The sequence below is a fragment of the Loxodonta africana genome, chromosome 2 (assembly GCF_030014295.1).
Source record: "Loxodonta africana isolate mLoxAfr1 chromosome 2, mLoxAfr1.hap2, whole genome shotgun sequence".
Lineage (NCBI taxonomy): Eukaryota > Metazoa > Chordata > Mammalia > Proboscidea > Elephantidae > Loxodonta > Loxodonta africana.
Window position 1 is genome coordinate 139,017,956 of NC_087343.1, and position 26,629 is coordinate 139,044,584.

At 38.1% G+C, this 26,629-nt stretch overlaps 1 protein-coding gene across 2 annotated transcripts in view; it reads right to left on the bottom strand.

The window, feature by feature from the left end:
- The window catches only part of HSD17B4 (hydroxysteroid 17-beta dehydrogenase 4), a 96,056-nt gene that overhangs the window by 27,896 nt on the left and 41,531 nt on the right, over positions 1-26,629 (bottom strand). For both annotated transcript variants that reach the window (XM_064275987.1, XM_064275995.1), the window contains exons 17-18: positions 23,830-23,895; positions 768-837 (exon numbers count right to left, since the gene is read on the bottom strand). In XM_064275987.1, the coding sequence (XP_064132057.1) occupies positions 768-837; positions 23,830-23,895 (136 nt within the window). The remainder of the gene's footprint in view (positions 1-767; positions 838-23,829; positions 23,896-26,629) is intronic.

Below are 26,629 nucleotides of genomic sequence, written 5' to 3' on the forward strand. Positions count from 1 at the left end.
ACCTGTCATGCTTAAGGAGTGCTGGTAGTGCAGTGGTTAAAAGCGCAGCTGCTAACCAAAGAGTCAGCAGTTCAAATTCACCTGCCACTCCTTGGAAACCCTATGTTGCAGTTCTACTCTGTCCTATGGGTCACTATGAATCGGAATCAAATTGACGGCAACAGGCTTGGGTTTTTTTGCTGTTTTTTTTTTTTTGTCAGGTTTAAAGACCAGGTACGGTTAACTTGGGATTTTTTCAGTACATCTTTAAACTGCATTAGCATGAATTATACCATCTCTTTTAAGTAACATGGAAACTATTTTACAGAATACCTTCTAAGAGAAAATTATCAAACAAACAAAAACATAAAAAGTAATGTCAGAGAACTACGAATACAAAGAACTGTCTTGCTCTGTTTAGCTTTGGCTGTAACTTGTCATCATCCAGTGATTTCACTACCCATGTGTGTGGACGATCCTTCCCTTTTCTTTCAGTGCCTAATCTCTCCTCTAATGACCTTGTCTTCCACAATAACTCAAACACCCACCACCCAGGTCCTATCTTAGAATTTATCACTAGCAGAGGCTCCCCCTACTCCAACTAAAATCTGAATTTCAAGTGTACCATTTTTCTAACACCTCCTACCTTTCAATATCCTTCACATAAATGTAATGAAGGGCTATTTTTAAAATGTTACTCAAATGCCAATGTCTTTAAACGTAGTATTTAAACTATTACGATTAAGCTGCTGATACTTTTTCATAGGTACACATTATTAGCAACTCACCTGCTAGGTTAGCAAAATCAGGATCAATGTGCAAGGGATTCCAGTCTCCACTGAGGCGGTACAAAGCTGCCTGTGGGGACAGAACCACAGAGGTAACTAGTATTCAGTGTTTTTAGAATTTTTTAAGAGGAAAACAAGAAATATGGCTAGTTATTGTATAAGAACTTCATCATAACGTACCTAATTTAGATTCTGATTTAAAGAAGGTAATTTTTTTTAAAAATTTTTAAAATGGTTTTTGAACACTTGCCTCTGAAATGAGAGGGGGAAGAAAAAAAAACACTATCAAGTAATAGGAAGAGGAGACAAGAACTACATCTGGGTATAACACTGTTACCACTGTCTAAGGAAAATTTCATAAAAAGGAATCCATCGATCTACTCTCATTAAAACACAATGAGGATAAGGTAAATGTTTTTTAAGGTAAGTGTTTATGGCCTTCTCTAATTAAGCAAAATTAATGCCAACTTTCTTGGTGGAATGTGTTAAGTTGAAGCCTGTAACATAATATTTGATGTATAAACATCAAAGACCTCTCACACAAACTTTCATTCTTGGTGGACTAAATCCTGTGTATCAGCTCATTCTGGGGGCAGGGGGGTGGAAAAAAGACTAATAACTTACTATTAAGATTAAATGTGCTCAGTCCATATTTTCACATTGCTAGGTAACCTAGAAGTCCCTGGGTGGTACACACAATTAACTGCTTGGCTGCTAACTGAAAGGCTGGCAGTTCATGTCCACCCGGAAGCACCTTGAAAGAGAGGCTTAGGGATCTACTTTTAAAAACTCAGCCATTAAAAACCCTATGGAGCACAGTTCTACTCTGACACACATGGGGTCACCATGAATCAAAACCAACTTGACAGCAATTGGTTTGGTGGTTAGGTTACTCAGATAAAATTAGCAGAAAGACGTGAATAAAAATAAAAGTCACTATACTTCCCAGCATTTAACTCACTCAGAACTGTCAAAAGAGGTAGAGAGTATTTTTCTGTATTGAAGGAGTACAATTCAAAAATTCTCCAACTAGCCAGTAATAAGTCATTTAATATATCTATATAGCAACTTGAACCTTCTGGGTCTGCCTCAAGACTTCTTACCTTTCTCATAAATTACTGTGTTAAGCTTTCCAAGACTACTATGATGTTTGTAAAGACTAGCCAAGTTGGTACATCTGATCTTTTTAATTACTGATTTTTTATTATTGATTACTCTCCTTTGACATATTTTATTTATAGAAAATAACATCTTATATAATTTACAGGAACACTTCATTTCCTTTTTACTATGCTTTGTACAATTTTAATAAGCCCATTCCCTTTCCCGTCACCTGTGTGACTGTCATGGATTGAACTGTGTCCCCAAAAAATATGCATATCAATTTGGCTATGCCATGATTTCCAGTATTATGTGACTGTCTACTATTTTGTCACCTGATGTGACTTTCCTATGTGTTGTAAATCCTATCACTACTATGTTAATGAGATGGATTAGATCTACAAGATCAGATTGTGTATTAAGACAATCTCTTTTGAGATATAAAAGAGAGAAGTAAGCAGAGAGACATGGGGACCTCATACCACCAAGAAGGCAACACTGGGAGCAAAATGTGTCCTTAGGATCCGAGGTTCCTGCACAGAGAAGCCCCTAGATCAGGGCAAGTTTGATGACAAAGACTTTCCTCTAGAGCCGACACAGAAAGCCTCCCCTTGGAGCTGATGCCCTGAATTTGGACTTCTAGCCTACTAGACCGTGAAAGAATAAATTTCTCATTGTTAAAGCCATCCACTTGTGGTATTTCTGTTATAGCAGCACTAGACGACTAAGACAGTGATTATTACTGTTAACTGCCGTCGAGTTGGCCCCTAAGTCATGGCGATCCCATGAGCAATGGAATAAAATGCAGCCCAGTCCTGTACCATCCCTATAACAGGTTATGGATCAGACCCTTGTAATCCATAGGGTTTTCATTAGCTGATTTTCTAAAGTAGACCACCAGACCTTTCTAATCTGTCTTAGTCTAGAAGCTCTGTTGAAATCTGTTCCACATCATAGCACACACAGCCTCCAGTGACAGACAGGTAGTGGCTATACATGAAGTGCACTACTGATCAAGAATTGAACCTGGTTCTACTTCATAGAAGGCAAGAATTCTACAACTAAACCACCAAGTGCCCACCAAAGCCAGTTGCCATTGAATCGATTCCAACTCATGGTGATCCCATGTGTGTCGGAATAGATCTGTGTGCCACGGGATTTTCAATGGGCTGATTTTTCAGAATTAGATTACCGGGTAATAGTTCTTTTAAATTACAGTAGCCACCGCCATCCATGGTTTCAGTTACCCACAACTCAAAAAATGTTAAATGAGCACATAGCATAATGAAATTTCACGACATCTTGCTCTGTCATTCACGTAATACAGTATGTTGTTATAATTGTTGTATTTTATTATTAGTTATTGTTGTTAATCTCTTACTGTGCCCAATCTATAAATCAAACTTTATGATAGATATGTATGTACAGGACAAATCATAGTATAGATAGGGTCTGGTACTATCTGTGGTTTCAGGCATCCACAGAAGGTCTTGGAACATATCCCCCATGGATAAGGGAAGGCCACTGTACTCATTTTTTTCAATTATTCAATATTTTTCACTTTACATGTTTTCTAAATACAACTAAATCCAATCAGCATGTAATTATTGGACACTGGTAACTTACAAGATTCTATATACAACTCTGTATAAGATGTTTTAAAATGGTAATTTTTAAAAAGTACTTTACAAACAACAAAACACTAGACAAATATATATCATTATGTTTATACAAATAAAAAAAGATACATTACAGGGATTGAAAGGGGAACTGTCAAAACACATGGCTTTGGCACCAGACAGATCTGGGCTCAAATCCAGTTCTGCCATTAATAGACAAGTTTCTTAACCACTCTAAGGCTCAATTTCCTCATTTAAAAAACTGAGAGATTAATAGGAATCAATTTCACAAAGTAGTTGGAAAAATTAAATGGGGTAAATCGTATAAGCTATTATCCTTGGTAACTATTAAAACCTCAATACATTTTAGCTATTATTCTTCTTTAAGAAGATTTTAGCAACTGTATATGACAACCACGTTTTTAAGATTAGTACTAGTATTTTTATTCCACAGGTATCATTCCTATAAATGAAAAGAAACATCCTTTCTAAAGAAATCATATCACATGAATAATTTTGTTTTTTTCAATGATGGCAATGTTTCCTATAGATGGCAGAGTCTGCACAGAAAAAGATACATATGAGAAATGACAAAGGTCGACTGACTGGATGTTCAACTGAATTTAATCATAATGCAAAATAAATGCTTTCCAATTAATAAGAAAAAAATGACGTTTTATTTTCAAAATATTTTGAAGGGCTGACACATCTCAGAAGGAAAGCTGAAAGTTTCTTGTTTTGTTTCATTTCTGCCTAGATATAAGAAAAGTCACTAAGAACAACAGCCTAAGAAAAGTAGCTACATATTACCTTACTTGTGTATTACATGTAGGGGATCTTGTGTATATGAGTAAGTTACTTCTTAATTTGAATTTTTCAAATTGTACCATTAGGGAGTGATGTAACACAAACTGCAAGAGTAAGAGGCTTTAGAGGTCAGCTCCTCCACCAACAACCATTAAACTGGAAAAAACTATCATAATCATTTATTTTGGAACTCTGAAACCTGATCAGACGCTTACATCAACCAGGGGGGCGGCTAATGAAAGAGGCTGCTGATCTTTTGTAAGAGAGCAGCTGCGTGAACCAGCTACCATCCCCCAATTCTCAGTCCCACTGCAATCATTGGAATAAGATAGTGTTATGGACTGAACTGTAACCCCCAAAAATATGTGTTGTAAATCCTAACCTCTATGCCTGTGGTTAGAATCCCATTTGGGAATGAGTTATCTTTGTTAATGACGCAGGGTTACTGTACGGCGTACCTGGAATCAATGTCTTTTGACATATAAAAGAAATTAAATGCAAGCGGAGACTGGAAAAGAATGATGCCAAGGCCACATGAAGATTGCCCAGGGGCAGAAGCTCAGAAGAGATAAGGACCTTCCTCCAGAGCCAAAAGAGAAAGAAAGCTTTCCCCTGGAGCCAGCACCCTGAATTCGGACTTCTAGCCTCCTAAACTGTGAGAAAATAAATTTGTTTGTTAAAGCCACTCAATTATGGTATTTCTGTTACAGCAGCACTAAATAACTAAGACAGACAGACATAAATGGTTCAATCCACCAGATGATATAACAATTACAAACAAACACTGAACAAAATATATGAACCAAACATTAACAGAATTAAAGGGAGAAACAGACAGTTCTATAAAAACAGAGTCTTCAATACCTCATTTTAAATAATGGATGAACAAAGACCAATAAGGAAATAGAGGGCATGAACAACACTATAAACCTATTCAACCTTACAGCCATATAAAACCAAAATCAAGCCCACTGCCATCAAGTCAATCCCAACTCATAGGACAGAAGAGAACCGCCCCATAGGGTTTCCAAGGCTGTAATCTTTATGCAAGCAGACGGCCACATCTTTCTCCCATGGAATGGTTGGTGGGTTTGAACTGCTGACCTTCTGCTGACAGCCGAGCACTTTAACCACTGTGCCACCAGGGCCCCTTTACAGCTATACACAGAGCTAAAGTTCAATAACAGAGGAAAATGCAAAATTCACAAATATGGAAATTAAACATTTTTTTTTTAATTTTTATTGTGCTTTAAGTCAAAGTTTACAAATCAAGTCAGTCTCTCACACAAAAACTTATATGCACCTTGCTACATACTCCCACTTAGTCTCCCCCTAATGAGTCAGCCTGCTCCCTCCTTCCAGGCTCTCCTTTCATGACCGTTTTGCCAGTTTCTAAGCCCCTCTACCCTCTCATCTCCCCTCCAGGCAGGAGAAGCCAACATAGTCTCAAGAGTCCACCTGATCCAAGAAGCTCACTCCTCACCAGCAACCCTCTCCAACCCACTGTCCAGTCCAATCCATGTCTGAAGAGTTGGCTTCAGGAATGGTTCCTGTCCCAGGCCAACAGAAGGTCTGGGGGCCATGACTACTGGGGTCCTTCTACTGTCAGTCAGACCATTAAGTCTGGTCTTTTTACGAGAATGTGGGGTCTGCACCCCACTGCTCTCCTGCTCCCTCAGGGGTTCTGTTGTGTTCCCTGTCAGGGCGGTCATCCATTGTAGCCAGGCACCATCTAGTTCTTCTGGTCTCAGGATGATGCAGTCTCTGGTTCAACGTTGCCCTTTCTGTCTCTTGGCCTCATAATTACCTTGTGTCCTCAGTGTTCTTCATTCTCCTTTGATCCAGAGGGGCTGAGGCCAATTGATGCATCTTAGATGGCTCCTTGCTAGCGTTTAAGACCCCAGACGCCACTCTTCAAAGCGGGATGCAGAAAGTTTTCCTAATAGATTTTATTATGCCAATTGACTTAGATGTCCCCTGAAACCACAATCCCCAAACCCCTGCCCCTGCTACACTGGCCTTCGAAGCATTCAGTTTATTCAGGAAACTTCTTTGCTTTTGGTTTAGTCCAGCTGTGCTGACCTCCCCTGTATTGTGTGTTGTCTTTCCCTTCACCTAAAGTAGTTCTTATCTACTATCTCCCCCCTCTCATAACCACAAAAGAATGTTTTTCTCCTCAGTTTAAACTATTTCTCCAGTTCTTACAAGAGTGGTCTTATACAATATTTGTCCTTTTGCAACTGACTAATTTCACTCAGCATAATGCCTTCCAGATTACTCCATGTTATGAAATGTTTCACAGATTCCTCACTGTTCTTTATAATGCGTAGTGTTCCATTGTGTGAATATACCATAATTTATTTACCTAGTCATCCATTGATGGGCACCTTGGTTGCTTCCATCTTTTTGCTATTGCAAACAGTGCTTCAATGAACATGGCTGTGCATGTATCTGTTCGTGTAAAGGCTCTTATTTCTCTAGGATATATTCCGAGGAGTGGGACTGCTGGATCGTATGGTAGTTCTATTTCTAGCTTTTTAAGGACGTGCCAAATCGATTTCCAAAGTGAGTGTACCATTTGACATTCCCACCAGCAGTGTAGAAGTGTTCCAGTCTCTCCACAGCCTCTCCAACATTTATTATTTTGTGTTTTTTGGATTAATGCCAGTCTTGTTGGAATGAGATGAAATCTCATCGTAATTTTGATCTGCACTTCTCTAATGGCTAACGATCATGAACATTTCCTCTTGTATCTGTTAGCTACCTGAATGTCTTCTTTAGTGAAGTGTCTATTCATATCTTTTGCCCATTTTTTAATTGGGTTATTTGTTGTTTTGTAGTTGACTTTTTGCAGTATCATGAAACAACACATTCTTAAACAGCCAGTGTATCAAAGAAAAAATCTTAAGGAAATTAGAAAATACCTTAAGACAAATGAAAAAAAAAACATACCAAAACTTATGGAGTACATCAATATCAAGTTGATGTACTCTGTAAGTTTAAAGTTCGTATGAAAAAATAAACACTAATAAATACTTAAAAAGAAAAAAAACAATCTACAGTGGGTGACTAATCCTGGCAAATATCAAACATACAGTAAAGCCCGCACGGTTAACTGGTGCTGACACATGAACAGGCAGACCAAAGGAAAAGAACAAAAGGTCCAGAAATGGATGTAAGTACATATAAAAATTTAGCATATCACTGCGGCAAAGTTGGACTTTTTATTAAGTGGTGCTGGGACAACTGGAAGGATTTTGGGGAAAAAAAATTAGATCTGTACTTCACGCAATACCCAAGAATAGCCTTCAAAGAAGAGGTCTAAACACACAAAAAAATGAAATTATCCAAGAATTCAAAGAAAATATGTGTGAATTTTTCTATAAGCTGAGTACAGGGAAAGACTTTCTACCTGTGATTTGAAATCTAGATCCAATCAAAGAGTCATAAAATAGACAGGAAAATTTTGAAAACTCCTGCATAGCAAAAAACACTATCTGCAAAGTCAAAAGACAAATGATAAACTAGGGGCAAATATCTGCAACATGCATCACAATAAAGGGCTAAAACCAAAACCAAACCAAACCCATTGTCATCAAGTCGATTCTGACTCATAGAGACCCTAAAGGACAGAGTAGAACTGTCCAACAGGGTTTCCAAGGAGCAGCTGGTAGATTTGAAATGCTGACCTTTTGGTTAGCAGAGGAAGCTCTTAAAAACTATGCCACCAGGGTTTCTGATAAAGGGCTGAGGGTTCCTTAAAAAAAAAAAAAACGTTGCTGTCAAGTCAATTCCAACTCATAGCAACCCCTATAGGAGACGGTAGAACTGCCTCATAGGGTTTCCAAGGAGCTCATGGTGGAACTGGACTGCCGACCTTTTGGTTAGTAGCCAAGTTCTTGACCAGTCTTAACAACTGAGGGAAAAAAATCAAAAATACAATAGAAAATATGACAAAAGACATAAGAAAACAGTTTACAAAAGAAAGTATAAAAATGGTCTTCAAAATATTAAAAGATGCTCAAAAGCACTCAAAATAAGGAAAACATAAAATGAACTACAATGACGTACTGTTTCTCACCTACCAGATGAACAAAAACTAAAAAAACTGACACAAAACTAGTATGAGAGGAAACAGGAACTCTCATACACAGTCATTAGGAATAGAAACTTGACACAACTCTTACAGAGGGAATTGGGCAATATTTAATAAAAATACATATGCATATACCTTTTGACCCAGCAACCCCACCTCTTGGAATTTACCCTGAAGATACACCTCCAACAATGGAAAAATACATATCCACAAAGTTATTAATTACATAGATATATACATATGTATGTCAGTATTTTTGTAATGCAAAGTATTGGAAACAATCTAAACACTCATATATACATAAAACAGTGGTCAAATAAACTATGGTCCATCCACACAATAGAGTATTTTGCAGTCACAAAAAATGAGGGTGATTTCTATAAACTGATCTCAAGTGACTTCCAGGATATACTGTTAACTGAAGAAGCCCTGGTGGCACAGTGGTTAAACACTTGGCTGCTAACCAAAAGGTCAGCGGTTCAAACCCACCAGTAGTTCCACAGGAGAAAGATATGGCAGTCTGCTTCCGTAAAGATTTATGATCTTCGAAACCCTATGGGGCAGTTCTACTCTGTCGTATAGGGTCACTATGAATAGGAATCGACTTATCAGCAGTGGGTATTGTTAACTGAAAAAGCAAAGAACAAAAAAGTATATCTGATATGATACCTTTTGGGTAAAAAAGAAGGGAAATAAGAAAATATACATATATGCTTATTTTTACCAAAAAAAATTAAAATTAAAAAATCAGAAATAAATTGGTTTACATACAGAAGATGGGTGGGAAAGGAGTAGGTGGAAATAATGAAGAGTGGAAGAGAAGGGAGGTGACATTTCTCTAAGCACAGGCTTCTAGGATCATGTTAATGTTTTACATACTCAGAAAATACATAAATAAACTCAACGAGAATGGAGGAGATCTAAAATGACATATCAACAGAAACGGATGAACTATAACTTATTTCAAATGAGTACATAATGACACTGAAATGAATGGGGAAAGAAGGACAAAGTCGCTTTTAAGCACAGCATTTTAACTATCTACCCTCAGTCTAAAGCCAGAAAGAAATATAAACGGACACTGAGCTCTAGCTAGTAGCTTTGCTTTTCACAGTGGCATGAGTTAGCAATTAATTCTATGACTATTCTTGTGTCACCTAGGACTAAGTAATAAATAAACTGAGGAATAATGGAAGGAAGGTTTCTCACTGTTGGAAAAGGGAGTTACAAATATGGTAAGGAGGAAGCCTAGAGTGAAGTCAGTGGTATTAGATTAGAATTGGAGAAAGCAAAATGATTTTATAGTTTTCAATATAAGCCTATACCTATCCACATACACACCTACGGGCATGTAAGTATATTTATTTGTATATAAATATATGTATACAGGCAGTCCCCAACATACATATATATTCAGGTTAAAACAAACTGCACATACGACAGTTATATTTTTTTTTTGTATATCTTACCACTAGTAATATGTACTACACGCAATCTTGAAGCACGTAATCTGCTGTTATCATTCTCAGATGTTCACTCACAGATGTTTATATGTAATGTTTCCAACCCCCAAAGACAAACAAAGATTGGATTCATAAAGATACTGATAAAAGGCAATACTAATGAAAACTGGAAAGAAAAAAAGAGGTGTTCAGCTTACATCAGAACCAACTTACAACAGGGTCATTGGAATGGAACCCCATTTTAAGTCAGGGACACTCTCAGTTTTCTAGTGCTGCTATAACAGAAATACCACGAGTCAATGGCTTAACAAACAGAAATTTATTCTTGCACAGTTTAGGAGGCTAGAAGTCTGAATTCAGGGCACCTGCTGCCAGAGAATGCTTCCTCTCTCTATCAGTTTGGAGGGGGAGGGGGCGGTTCTTGTCATCAATATTCCCCTGGTCTAGGAGCTTCTCAGCACAGGGACTGTGGGTCCAAAGGATACACTCCACTCCCAGTGCTTCTTTCTTGGTGGTATGATGTCCCTTCTCTTCTCTGCTCAATTCTGTCTTTTATCTCAACAGAGGCTGACTCAAAATATAACCTAATCCTGTAGATTGAATCCTGCCTCATTAATACAACTGCCTCTAACCCTGCCTCATTAACATCATAGAAGTTAGGATTTACAACACATAAGATAATCACATCAGATCACAAAATGGTAGACAACCACACAATACTGGGAATCACAGCCTAGCCAAATTGACACACATTTTTAGAAGACACGATTCAATCCACAACAGAGACTATCTGCATACGTATATATATATATACACGTATTTCCTAACAGCATCCATTGAAAGATTCTCAAAGTGAACTCATCCAATAACAATAAGCATACTAGTGTCCAGGCAGGTCTTGGTTTCTAAATATGATTCTCTACTTAAAGAAACCAAGGACTTTTTAAGAAATAGCTCATTCCACAGTGGACGCAGAGAAAGCACAAAATGAGCCTGGAAGATTGTGTTGTGCCAGAAAGTAAGAAAGAGCTCTAAGGATGGCGACACATTAAAAGGGCACAGGAGACAATCTGAAGGAGTGACCAGTGGCCTAATATGTGACAATCTGAGAATCAAAATAAATTATGGTAGTATTAGATTATAACCCATTGAGTAAAATAATACAGTAAAACCTGTGAATGCCAGAACCTGTGTAATTCGGAAACCTGTCAGTGAAGGAAAATTCAAATATTTTCCACTAAAGCAAATGATAGAAAATTGGTAAGCCTGCACCCTTACTGGAAAGCTTGCAAGACCTGGAAAAACAAGGCAGTCCTATCAAGATTCGGCTCTCATAGGATTCATTGTAATACATAAATTCATACTGATAGGAATGAATGAATGGATAGGGGAACAAGTTTCCTTATAGCAGAACCAAAAAAAAAAAAAAAAAACAAATCCATGGCAGTCGAGTCAATTCTGACTCACAGCAACCCTACAGGACAGAGCAGAACTGCCCCAAAGGGTTTCCAAGGAGTGCCTGGTGGATTCAAACTATAAACACCAACTGATAAATGCTTCCTTAGAGCAGAACCAAAAAAAAAAAAAGGAACAACCAAACCCATGGTGGTCGAATCAATTCCGACTCATAGCAACCTTACAGGACAGAGTAGAACTGCCCCATAGGGTTCCCAAGAAGTGGCTGGTGGATTCGAACTACAAACACCAACTGATAAATGCAAGGGCATAATGGAATTAGAAAATCACCATTTTGCCACTGTCAGAGTAATAACTGGTTCAAACAAGAATTATCAATAGGATACTAAAATTAGTGGATTAAAGGACTAGAATACGGACAAAGTCTCAATGAATCTCTCTAATCTTTAGAGACACTTTCCACGGTCTCTCCTGTTTCTGCACATCTTGTGTGCAGCAGCAGCATTCACAGGTTTTATTCTGGACTATCTTTTGAAGGATGTTTGTACAATAAAAGCCTTGAAAGATTTAGACAGTGTCTCCCTTGGAACAAAAAGCATGTTTGCTTACCCTCCAGTAAAATAATAATTGTGTCTCCATCAGGGACAAAGGTTGGACAAATTGGCTTGAAACCATTATAAAAGATTAGGAGGAAGGGGGCCAAGATGGCTGACTAGGTAGACGCTACCTTGGATCCCTCTCGCAACAAAGACTTGGAAAAATAAGTGAATAGATCACATACATGACAATCTACGAACCCTGAACAACAAACACAGATTTAAAGAGTTGACCTGAGTAACAGACGGAGAACGAACAACTACGGGGAAGCAGCAACTGTTTTCGGACCCTGGAGTCAGCGTCCCAGTCAGGTAACCTTGGCTCCGGGCTTAGGACTGGGCAAGGGGAGCTGAACTCAACATCCTGTGATGGCGCAAACATGGGGCGCAGCCCTACCCCCCTGAACTGAACCCGGGAGGGGGCCCAGCCAGTCCACGCGGGCGGTGCGGCCACGTGGCTGGTGAGAGGAGAAGTCCCCGGGAGGCAGAGACTGGTTTTGTAACCAGGAGTGAAGCATCCCAGCCGGGGAGCCTTGGCATGGGGCTTTGGACTGGGCACAGGGGAGCTGAGCACGGCATCCTGTCACGGCACAAACACGGGGCGCAGCCCTACCCCCTGAACTGATCCAGGGAGGGGGCCCAGCTGGTCCGTGCGGGTGGCGCGGCGACGCAGCTGGTGGGAGGAGAAATCCCCGGGAGGCAGTGACTGGTTTTGGAGCCGGGAGTGCAGCATCCCAGCAGGGGAACCCTGACGCTGGGCTTTGGACTGGCAGCGGAGGAAATGACCGCGGCTTCTGCAGGCCAGACCCTCGGGGACAATCTCTACCCAGCCAGCACACACAGGCAATATGCCCCTCGGGAATCTCAGATAAAATAGTCATCCCAAGCAAGATAAGCAACTTTATCTGTATTCCGGGTGCTACTCTCTCCTGTTTTTCTGAACCCTCCCCTCCCCTTCCCAGACAGCTTCATTAACATTGGAATTTCCTGAGCCAGAGGGAGAATGGCTCCGCGGCTTTTTTTTTTTTTCTTTTTCTTCTTCCTCTTTTTTTTTTTGGTCTTTTCCTAACCCATTCTTCCAGCCTGAGAGAAGCAACCACAAAAAACCCAGCGACCAAAAATCCTTCCCTAATTGGACTGAAAACACAGAACCAGCTCCAGCCAAACATATGTGATCCATATCTCAGGCTTTCATCCCTACAGGGAACAAGGTGGCTATTATAATGCAAAGGCATTTCTGATAGGGATCTGATTGCATTTTTTTTTTTAGCAGATTTACTGGAAAAACAAGTTTCCCAGGTCTGATATCTCTGCATAGTCAACAGAGCCATCACTGACCCACAACAGGGAACTGAGGGCTGAAGCTCCCCCCAGACCACCTAGCCTCCTGCCTTAGGGGTCTAAGGAGGGTGACACCTACCAATCTGTAGAGGTACTTGCATTGGGGGCCTAAGGTACAGCTGCAGAGCCCTCCCACCAAGATGCTTTAGGAATAGAGACACATCTACCTCACTGACATTTGGGGGAAGCCTGTCAGCATCCTGCCTCCCCTGGAGTGTGAACCCCAGCTGCTAGGAGAATCTGGTGCACACAACTATCACCACTACTTCTCAAGGTGGATAGGTGTTAGGGTGCAGCACACACTTGATGACCCAAAATCAGATTCTACTCAAGAATAGTGAATAGACTCAGGCATATATATCTGGCAACAGCCCAAACCAGCTGGTAATAGGTCATAAGTAAGTCAAGGGCTACAACAATCAAGACAGCACAATCTAGGAGCCCATCCACGTATATTGAAAGAAAACAAAACAAGATAAGACTCAGTGAGCAAATATAAAATAAATCACTACAATATCTTAGTGATGGCTCGCAGACAGCAGACGATATCAAACCACATAAAGAAGCAGACCATGACAGCTTCTACAACCCCCCAAACAAAAGAATCAAAATCTTTCCGAAATGAAGATACAATCCTGGAATTATCAGATACAGAATATAAAAAACTAATTTGCAGAATGCTTCAAGACATCAGGGATGACCTCAGAAATGAAATAAGGCAAACTGCAGAAAAAGCCAAGGAACACACTGATAAAACAGTTGAAGAACTCAAAAAGATTAATCAAGAACATAGTGGAAAAATTAATAAGTTGCAAGAACCCATAGAGAGACAGCATGCAGAAATCCAAAAGATTAACAATAAAATTATAGAATTAGACAACACAATAGGAAGACAGAGGAGCAGACTCGAGCAATTAGAATGCAGACTGGGAAATCTGGAGGACCAGGGAATTAACACCAATATAGCTGAAAAAAAATCAGATAAAAGAATTAAAAAAATGAAGAAACCCTAAGAATCATGTGGGACTCTATCAGGAAGGATAACTTGTGTGTGATTGGAGTCCCAGAACAGGGAGGAGGGACAGAAAACACAGAGAGAATAGTTGAAGATCTGCTGACAGAAAACTTCCCTGACATCATGAAAGACGAAAGGATATCTATCCGAGATGCTCATCGAACCCCATTTAAGATTGATCCAAAAAGAAAAACACCACGACATATTATCATCAAACTTGCCAAAACCAAAGATAAAGAGAAAATTTTAAAAGCAGCCAGGGATAAAAGAAAGGTCTCCTACAAGGGAGAATCAATAAGTTCAGACTACTCAGCAGAAACCATGCAGGCAAGAAGGCAATGGGATGACATACACAGAGCACTGAAGGAGAAAAACTGCCAGCCAAGGATCATATATCCAGCAAAACTCTCTCTGAAATATGAAGGCGAAATTAAGATATTTACAGATAAACACAAGTTTAGAGAATTTGCAAAAACCAAACCAAAGCTACAAGAAATACTAAAGGATATTGTTTGGTCAGAAAACCAATAATATCAGATACCAGCACAACACAAGGTCACAGAACAGAGCATCCTGATATCAACTCAAATAGGAAAATCACAAAAACAAATTAAGATTAATTTAAAAGAAAAAAAATGCTCGGAACAGGGAATCATTGAAGTCAATATGTAAAAGATCACAATAATCAAAAAGAGGGACTAAATACAGGTGGCATAGAACTGCCATATGGAGAGGGATACAAGGCGACATAGAATACAAGTTAGGTTTTTACTTAGAAAAATAGGGGTAAATATTAAGGTAACTATAAAGAGGTGTAACAACTCCATAACTCAAAATAAAAACCAAGAAAAACGTAACGACTCAGCAAACATAAAGTCAAATACTATGAAAATGAGGATCACACAATTTACAAAGAAAACCGTCTCAGCACAAAAAAGTAAGTGGAAAAATGAAATTGTCAACAACACACATAAAAAGGCATCAAAATGACAACACTAAACACTTATCTATAATTGCGCTGAATGTAAATGGACTAAATGCACCAATAAAGAGACAGAGAGTCACGGACTGGATAAAGAAACACAATCCGTCTATATGCTGCCTACAAGAGACACACCTTAGACTTAGAGACACAAACTAAAACTCAAAGGATGGAAAAAAATATATCAAGCAAACAATAAGCAAAAAAGAAGAGAAGTAGCAATATTAATTTCTGACAAAATAGACTTTAAACTTAAATCCACCACAAAGGATAAGGAAGGACACTACATAATGATAAAAGGGACAATTGACCAGGAAGATATAACCATATTAAATATTTATGCACCCAATGACAGGGCTGCAAGATACATAAATCAAATTTTAACAGAACTGAAAAGTGAGATAGACACCTCCACAATTATAGTAGGAGACTTCAACACACCACTTTCAGAGAAGGACAGGACAACCACTAAGAAGCTCGAGAGAGACACGGAAGACCTAATTACAACAATCAACCAACTTGACCTCATTGACTTATACAGAACTCTCCACCCAACTGCTGCAAAGTATACTTTTTTTTCTAGCGCACATGGAACATTCTCTAAAAGATTAGAGCTTCTAGCCTTGGGGTCCCTCAATTGAGACACAAAACCGCCATAAATGCAGCATCCACTGGGCTGCTCCACATCACCTCCATGGAACTTGCAGGTAAAAAACTTGGGGGTAACATAAAGCTCATGTTGCTTCCTATACAATAAGTAACAATGTCCTTTGTCTCTTCACTAGGAGTCTTGCATCTTCTTCCAGCATTCACGATACTGAAGCAGGCTAACTTGCTAGCTTGCAAATAGGGTAAGATTTCAGATCCCTCACAGCTCTTGACACCACAGATTACTTACAAATTACTACGTAAAGTATTACTCATGATGGAGAAAACAGTAACTTTTAAAATGGAGAAATCTGGCAGAAAAGGGACAAAAGTGACATCATCAATACAGTGACAAGCCAATATCATGTGCCTCTAAATATGAGGCACTGTGAGGATACAATATCACTTCTGTGGTATTCCTGCCAAAAATTTATAATCTGAATCTAATCATGAGGAAATATCAGTCAAACCCACATTGAGAAACATACCACCAAATAACTGACCAACACTCTTCAAAAATCTCAAAAGGTCACGAAACATGAAGAAAAGCTAAGAAACTTTTCCAAATTAATAGGAAAAAAAAAAGATGTGATAAATAAATACAATGTATAATGTTGGATTGGACCCTTGAGCGGGAAATACAATAGCTATGATGGATATTGTTGGAACAAATGATAAAATTTGAGTACAGATAAGAGAGTAAAATTGCATCAAAGCTGAATACCCGGATTTTAATAATTATACTGCGGTTATAAAAAAGCATTCCTTGCTCTCAGGAAAAAATACACTGAAGAATTCAGGGATAAAGACAGGGAATGTCTGTGACTTACTCTCAAATGGTTCACAGAGGAGAATGATAAAGCAAATGGGGCAAAAAGTAAATAATTGGTGAATCTGAGTAAAGGATATATGGGATTTCTTCATAATATTCTTACGCTTTTTCTCTAAATTTGAAACTATACCATTATTTTGTAACTAAATAAAAGCTAAGAAAAGATTAGCTGCCTAAAATGGAAAACTAGTTCTGTACTCCAAAAAAATAGTCTGAAGAATTTTTCCATAATGAAAATATGGCAAATTTACACTTCCTTACAAATAAGAACGAAGAGTCAGTTAAATCTATGTCTTTTAAAGCCAAATCATGCTAAGCACAGATGCACTTTCATCTGTACAAGAATAGCCTGGAAGTCTTTGGATTCCAAAAGCAGAGTCAGCATTCAGTCCAATTAAATCCGCAGAAAATAGGAGAGTTCAATTAAGCAGTTACTGACGACGTTTAATGTTTGTAGTTTTTTAATCACACCTAATTATTCAGTTGGAAACCCTGGTCTCGTAGTGTTAAGTGCTACGGCTGCTAACCTGAAGATCAGCAGTTCAAATTCACCAGGCGCTCCTTGGAAACTCTATGGGGCAGTTCTATTCTATCCTATAGGGTCGCTATGAGTCAGAATCGACTCGATGGCAACGGGTTTGGTTTTGGTTTAATTATTCAGTCATCTTTAAATTTTGCTCCAGATTTTTTTTTTTTTTACTGATTTCAATTTATTTTAAAACAAGGTCATCATTTAGACAAAGTCTGTTAACATGTTGACACTGCTGTTTCCAATCCCTTTTTGGAACATACATATTGCTTTAGCTAAAACAGGTATTATATTCTATACAAAATGTTTTTTCATGCAACAGTTTAGTCTCAACACTAGTTCATTTTTTCACTTAACAAATATGTCACAAAATATTTTTCTAAAAAATAATTTTTAATAACTATTTACTGTGATAGTCTCCAAAGATGGCCACCAAAACTCCTCCCCTTCCTGTACACACGTCTCTCCTCCCATCAAGAAATGGAATCTAGTTCTCCTCTCCTTACATCTGAGCCTTGTGGATAGCTTTGACTGACAGATGCAGCAAAAGTGACACTGTGCAAGCTCTGGGCCTGGTAGCTTCCATTTTCACTCTCTTGGAACCCAGCCACAAAAATGTTAAGAAAGTCCAAACTATCCTACTTGAAAGCAAAGCCATTAAAGAAAGGCCCTGGAAGATGAGATACCACATGGAAAAAAGAGGCAGATTTGAGGTGCTCCAGCCAACAGTCAGCACCAAGACGCCAGACTTGTGTAAGAAAACATCTCGGACCTTCCAACCCTTCCCAGCCACCATCTGAAAATAGCTATACGAATGACAGCCAATACCATTTGTAGCAGAAGATCACCCAGTTGACCCACAGAGTTGTTAAACATTGTTTAATAGCAAAAATAAAACAAAACAAAAAATAAGGTAGTAGTTATAATACACATAGCCATTTTAATAATTATCTTTTAATGGATAATATAACCAATATACTAAAGATTATCTTAATAATAACTAAAATCCTAATTGTTAGACTAAATACTGTAAGATGTACCCAGGAAAACTACAGATATTTGTTCTCATTCTCCTCATATATAAAGCCCGAAGCCTGATATCTATTTATTTTTAGGCTTTTTTAGATTATTGGGGTAGAATTCTCTGTTTATTAACTATGAAGTTCAACTATACAGTACACTTGTACTGTCTTACCAGTGTGAAAATGAAGAAACTCTCCTAATGACATGATAAATACAATACTCCAGGTGTTACATTGGCAAAGCTAAAAATATATGGTTGCCAGTTTCCTTACTGGTTGAAAAGTTAACTTAAATATTTACGCTATAATTTTTTCCTTATTTCCACTTCTCCTTAAAGATCTGTCCATCCACATTGATTTCCCACTGTTCCCCAATGTGAACACTCTAATTCTTACTCTTTGCACACATACCATGTTCTTCTTTTCCTCCCTTATATTCTATCATTATTTCTCATCCTCTTCCCTGTCACATTGTAAGCTCTACATCTGTAAGAGTAGAAAACATCCATATACCATCTTAACTCAGCTAAGTTCCATCTTTTCTACCAAATCCTTCCCTATATCAGTCCCTAGAGAGTACCCCTCTTGAATGTCTACAGCACTTACTCTACAATTCAAAGCCTTGTATTTAATCTTTCTTACTTGAAATAGGTGCTCCAGTTATTTCAGACATCTATGTCTTGAGTCTACATGTGTCCTTTCAGCTCCTTGGCAATAAACACACATTTCTTCTACTTCATTTCCATCTTCTAGAGCACAGATCCAGTTTCAGAGGGTCCACGAATCCCCTCAACTTTTTACAAAGTTTTATGCAAAACGCTTTTTGAAAAATGTTAGATGGCTTTCATCATATTGTCAAATGACCATATGATACAAAATGATCAAGTAGGTCTATCAAAATTATGGGTGACCATCATTTACACAAAAAAAAATCTGTTGACTTAAAAAATGTCCTGTATTACACAGCTAGATATTAAACCCTGCTAAAAGTTAAAAAGAGACCTATTCATCTGAAAAAGCGTTCAAGAAAGAAAATCCCTCTACATACTGTGTGTAGAAATTCAAACCCTAGAAACTATTCAGCTTTTCTTATCTATGGCAGGTATATTTTATTATTTCAGTGTAGCCAAAGAATAATAAAGGAGTATTTGTTGGACTTTCTGAAACATGGAACCATGAAGCCTTTTCCGTTCTTTTGTTGTCGTTGTTGTTAGGTGCCGTCGAGTCCATTCTGACTCATAGCAACCCTATGCACAACAAAACACTGCACAGTCCTGTGCCATCCTTATAACCGTTGTTATGCTTGAGCTCATTGTTGTAGCCACTGTGTCAATCCACCTTGTTGAGGGTCTTCCTCTTTTCCGCTGACCCTGTACTCTGCCAAGCATGATGTCCTTCTCCAGGGACTGATCCCTCCTGACGACATGTCCAAAGTATGTAAGATGCAGTCTCGCCATCCTTGCCTCTAAGGAGCATTCTAGCCGCACTTCTTCCAAGACAGACTTGTTCATTCTTTCGGCAATCCATGGCATATTCAATATTCTTCGCCAACACCACAATTCAAAGGCGTCAACTCTTCTCCGGTCTTCCTTATTCATTGTCCAGCTTTCACAAGCATATGATGCAACTGAAAATACCATGACTTGGGTCAGGCGCACCTTAGTCTTCAGGGTGACATCTTTGCTCTTCAACACTTTGAAGAGGTCCTTTGCAGCAGATTTACCCATTGCAATGCGTCTTTTGATTTCTTGACTGCTGCTTCCATGGCTGTTGATTGTGGATCCAAGTAAAATGAAATCCTTGACAACTTCAAAATCTTTTCTCTGTTTATCATGATGTTGTTCATTGGTCCACTTGTGAAGATTTTTGTTTTCTTTATGTTGAGGTGCAATCCATACTGAAGGCTGTGGTTTTTGATCTTCACCAGTAAGTGCTTCAAGTCCTCTTCACTTTCAGCAAGCAAGGTTGTGTCATCTGCATAATGCAGGTTGTTAATGAGTCTTCCTCCAATCCTGATGCCCCGTTCTTCTTCATATAGTCCAGCTTCTCGGATTATTTGCTCAGCACACAGATTAAATAGGTATGGTGAAAGAATGCAACCCTGACGCACACCTTTCCTGACTTTAAACCAATCAGTATCCCCTTGTTTTGTCCAAACAACTGCCTCTTGATCTATGTAAAGGTTCCTCATGAGCACAATTAAGTGTTCTGGAATTCCCATTCTTTGCAATGTTATCCATAATTTGTTATGATCCACACAGTCGAATGACTTTGCATAGTCAATAAAACACAGGTAAACATCCTTCTGGTAGTCCCTGCTTTCAGCCAGGATCCATCTGACATCAGCAATGATATCCCTGGTTCCACATCCTCTTCTGAAACCAGCCTGAGTTTCTGGCAGTTCCCTGTCAATATACTGCTGCAGCCGTTTTTGAATGATCTTCAGCAAAATTTTGCTTGCGTGTGATATTAATGATATTGTTCTATAATTTCCACATTCGGTTGGATCACCTTTCTTGGGAATAGACATAAATATGGATTTCTTCCAATCAGTTGGCCTGGAAGCTGTCTTCCATATTTCTTGGCATAGACGAGTGAGCACCTCCAGCGCTGCATCTGTTTGTTGAAACATCTCAATTGATATTCCAACAATTCCTGGAGCCTTGTTTTTTGCCAATACCTGCGGAGCAGCTTGAACTTCTTCCTTCAGTACCATCAGTTCCTGATCATATGCCACCTCTTGAAATGCTTGAACATCGACTAATTCTTTTTGGTATAATGACTCAGTGTATTCCTTCCATCTTCTTTTGATGCTTTCTGCGTCGTTAAATACTTTCCCCATGGAATCCTTCACTATTGCAACTTGAGGCCTGAATTTTTTCTTCAGTTCTTTCAGCTTGAGAAATGCCAAGTGTGTTCTTCCCTTTTGGTTTTCCATCTCCAGCTCTTTGCACATGTCATTATAATACTTTATTTTGTCTACTCGAGAGGCCCTTTGAAATCTCCTGTTCAGTTCTTTTACTTCATCAATTCTTCCTTTTGCTTTAGCTGCTCGATGTTCAAGAGCAAGTTTCAGAGTCTCCTCTGACATCCGCCTTGGTCTTTTCTTTCTTTCCTGTCTTTTCAGTGACCTCTTGCTTGCTTCATGGATGATGTTTTTGATATCATTCCACAACTCGTCTGGTCTCCGGTCACTAGTGTTCAATGCATCAAATCTATTCTTCAGATGGTCTCTAAATTCAGGTGGGATATACTCAAGGTCATATTTTGGCTCTCGTGGATTTGCTCTGATCTTCTTCAGTTTCAACTTGAACTTGCATATGAGCAATTGATGGTCTGTTCCACAGTCGGCCCCTGGCCTTCTTCTGACTGATGATATTGAGCTTTTCCATCTTCTCTTTCCACAGATGTAGTCAATTTGATTTCTGTGTGTTCCATCTGGCGAGGTCCATGTGTATAGTTGCCATTTATGTTGGTGAAAGAAGGTATTTGCAATGAAGAAGTCGTTGGTCTTGCAAAGTTCTATCATTCGATCTCTGGCATTGTTTCTATCACCAAGGCCATATTTTCCAACTACTGATCCTTCTTTGTTTCCAACTTTCGCATTCCAATCACCAGTAATCATCAATGCATCTTGACTGCATGTTCGATCAATTTCAGACCACAGCAGCTGATAAAAATCTTCTATTTCTTCATCTTTGGCCCTAGTGGTTGGTTCGTAAATTTGAATAATAGTCATATTAACTGGTCTTCCTTGTAGGCGTATGGATATTATCCTATCACTGACAGCACTGTACTTCAGGATAGATTTTGAAATGTTCTTTTAGACAATGAACACAACACCATTCCTCTTCGAGTTGTCATTCCCAGCACAGTAGACTATATGACCGTCCGATTCAAAATGGCCAATACCAGTCCATTTCAGCTCACTAATGCCTAGGATATCGATGTTTATATGTTCCATTTCATTTTTGACGATTTCCAATTTTGCTAGATTCATACTTCGTACATTCCAGGTTCCAATTATTAATGGATGTTTGCAGCTATTTCTTCTCATTTTGAGTCGTGCCACATCAGCAAATGAAGGTCCCAGAAGCTTTACTCCATCCAGGTCATTAAGGTCTACTCTACTTTGAGGAGGCAGCTCTTACCCAGTCATCTTTTGAGTGCCTTCCAACCTAGGGGGCTCATCCTCCAGCATTATATCAGACAATGTTCCGCTAATGCTTTTCAGAAGTAGACTGCCGGGTCCTTCTTCCTAGTCTGTCTTAGTCTGGAAGCTCAGCTGAAACCTGTCCTCCACTGGTGACCCTGCTGGTATCTGAATACCGGTGCCATAGCTTCCAGCATCAAAGCAACGCACAAGCCTCCACAGTACGACAAACTGACAGACATGTGGGGGTCCATTCTTTAGTACCCTAATAAAATTAATTTCTCCATGAAGCTTTAAATAAGCACAAATATGTTTGTATTCCTAAAAAATGAATAAGAAACAATAAGGGATGGGAAAAACATTTAAAGTTAAAACAATCTAAGGCATAAAGTGGTGTTCTTTCCGTCAACCAATTATATAGTGCAGAAAAAAATATAATTCATATGTACCATTCTCAATGCTTTCTGGCTTATGAAATTATATCTCCATTTGCCAAATCCAAAAAAAAACCAAATGCAGTGCCGTTGAGTCGATTCCAACTCATAGCGACCCTACAGGATAGAGCAGAAGTGCCCCCATAGAGTTTCCAAGGAGCACCTGGTGGATTCGAACTGCTGATCCTTTGGTTAGCAGCTGTAGCGCTTAACCACTACACCACCAGGGTTTCCTTCTATTTGCCAGGAAACATAAATCCCGTAGTAGTGAGAATCAAAAATGAACTTTATGAATAATTTGCTATCATTCAGATTTATTCACAGCATAATTACAAGAGGTTAAAGGAGTCTAGGTTCTACCTGCTTGGTTAATCTTCCGCCACCTCAGAAAGGAATTTTTAAGTCTCTCAAAAACAAACTGACTTTTCTATCTTCACGGTTGCCTTTTATTTCTTAAATAAATCAGTGTGCTCAAAGAATTTGTGGACTGACAGAGCATTTTATCACCTCCACCAGAAAACAAATTATTTAAGCCAAAAAAGAGATTAAATCATCTATACCTAAGGTGCTTTATTTTTCCTGTCCTCAAAACTTAGCATAAAACAGTCTATTTCCCAGCAATGTGGAACAGATTTCATTCCTGATAAAGGAAAGTGGGACTAACACTTGCCTTTTAACTCTTTTTCCCTGCTCTCTTAAGGCATGTGTAAAATTCTTGACTCTAGGCTAAGTAAGTCTCTTTATAAAGCAAGCACTCCACCGCCAGCAAAACATAATGCTTTTTGAACTAATAAAAGCCCTTTTATATTTTCTTTTGATATCTAATGGAGAAAAATACAGGTGGGTAAGAATTTAGAAAGAATAAATTCAAGCTACAGGAAACATGTCTTTATTTCTATTATGTTGAAGGACACTACTTTTGGATTCCCAAAATAATAGTGTATCAGAGTAATAAAGAGAAAAGTATCAATCAGGTGGATACATTACTTTTCAAAAATACAATCTTACCTGGTCATGTGAGCTGGTATCTGTAAGTACAGCGTCAGGAGGTCTATTAGGTATGGCTGCAGTTTCCTGAAATCAAAAGACATTATATAGTAAATCTTAAATACTAACAAAGTAACTGTCATTCTCTTTAGCCAAACTGGTATTTGATAAACAACCATGTTTCAATATAAAAAACTCCAATAATTGAGTACAAAGGTAATTTTTTTTAATATTTTATGTTCAGGAGATAATGACATTTAAAATTTCATAATTGCTAAATTCATCTACATTATGGTTTCTCTGAAATGACTCTATTTAATGCAAAGAACTACATAACCAGATCCATTCTTTAGGACACACAAAGGAGAAAAAATTCAAGATATTTTTCCCTATGAAAAGATGTTAGCTGACACAATTCATACCTAAATTGATTTAATATTTAAAATTGTTCTCTTAAGATCCCTACTTATTTTAATTTGCCATCTTAACAAAATAATACATTTTAAACTCAGTTACTACAAAAATTTGATTATGATACTCTTATACACAATACAGGCAAAATTATATTATTTTTCCTTTTTTCTCTATTAAATTTTCTACAATAAAGTCAGCTCTTATTCCTTCAAAGAATTAAGGAATTAGACACTAATTTTTCATAATTAAAATCTCAAGCTTAGATATACTCCCAAATTTATCCTCACAAATCCAGAAAAATAAACATAATAATAAATAAAATAAAGATTGTGTGGAAAGTTGCTGCTTATAAAAACAAACAGAAGTCTCCCTTTTCTTTGGCTGCAATTTTTCAAAGATTATTTCATGAATCACACCCCTTCCCTTTGTTTCAGTTGCATCAGGTTTTATTTAATTTCAGTTCATTCCACTAGGTTTTGAAGGTGTGATATTTGGGGATCTGACTTCATTCTTCAACCTCTAGGTAAGTGGTCCTGAGCATCTTTTAAAATTTTTTCAGTATCCTTTATTCCACAAAATCAGTTGGAAGTTGTGGCCATGAAGATATGTGGCCAGCGCTGCTGTAATAGTTTTACAGCTAAGAGAATAACAACCAGTTCATAGCATAGGGTTTCGTCATGACTTAAGTATTATCACTTACTTTCTCTTAAAGTGAAAAAAAGATACAAGTGAAAAACTTGTTTAATTATTACAATAATATCTAAAGAATTATTTAGAGCACAAGTTCTAGTTTAGATTCTTTGATAAGTCCACAACACCTCACTGTTGCCCAATATTAAAAACGGATTTAAAAAAGGAAAAACAAATTCAATAGCATTATGTTTACTACATCTAATAGAGTCTCAGATTTGTGTTTTTCCTATCCTAATATAACACAGGAAACCCTGGTGGCATAGTGGTTAAGTGCCACGGCTGCAAACCAAAAGGGTGGCAGTTTGAATCCACCAGGCACTCCTTGGAAACTCTATGGGGCAGTTCTACGATGTCCAACAGGGTCACTACGAGTTGGAATTGGCTCGATGGCAACGGGTTTGGTTTTGGTTTTAATATAACACATTCACTCAAAGTTTAAAAAATTTAAGAGTCAATATAGCATATTCAAGCCATTCATTCAGACCCAGTGCTATATATGCTTGTGTAGCATACAGCCCATGATAGGGTCTTTAATGACTCATGATTCCTATCTACAGATTGAGATATACCAAACCAAACCCATGGCCATCGGGTTGATTTCAACTCACAGTGACCCTACAGGACAGAACAGAACTGCCCCAGAGGGTTTCCAAGGAGCAGCTGGTGGATTCAAACTGCGGACCTTTAGGTTACCAGCCAAGCTCTTAGCCACTACACCACCAGAGATCCAGACTGACATATAATCCCACATAAATAATAATCATCTAATAGCTGACAAGGTAATTTTCCCACATACAGGCAAAAAATGATGACAAATTGAAAAAAAAGGGAGGTCCAAGACATGTTTTTCATACTGTATGTATTAATACTGCTTTTGTTAACAGCTTTTTTTAATTGAGATAGAATTCACATACAATTCGCCCGTTTAATATCTATCAATTAAATGGTTTTTAATATATTTACAGAGTTGTACAATCATCACCACAATCAATTTTTTTTAGAATATTTTCATCCCCCCCAAAAAAGAAACCACTTACCCATACATTATCTGTCACAACCCATTTCATCCTACTCCCCAGCCCTTGGCAACTGCTAATCTACTTTCAGCCTCTACAGATTTGCCTATTCTGGACATTTCATATAAATGGAATTATACAAAATGTGGTTACTTGTTATCAGCTAGAAGAGCTTCCTTTAGTATTTTTTGTAGAGTACGTCTGCTAGTAACAAATACTCTCAGTTTTTGTTTATCTGGGAATGTCTACCTTGCTTTCATTTTAGAAAGACAATTTTGCTGGATATAAAATTCTTAATTGACAGATTTTTTTTTTCCCTCTCAGTACTTTAAATGTCATCCCTCTGTCTTCTGGCCTCCATTGTTTCTAAGGAGAAGTCAACCATTAGTCTTACTGGAGTTCTTTTGTAAATAATGGATCTTTGCTTATTAATTTCAAGATTTTCTCTTCTCTTTTGCTTTTAACATTTTTACTATGATGCATCTGGGTGTGGATCTCTTCACTTATCCTACTTGGAGTTAGTCGAAATTCTTGGATATACAGGTTAATGTTTTTTTATCAAAGTTACTATTTTTTCAAATACTTTTTCTGCTCCCTTCTCACTCTCTTTTTAATACTCTCGGAATCAGAATCAGAATGTGAATGTTGATGCACTTAATAGGTCTCACATTTCTCTGAAGATCTTCATTCTTTTTTCT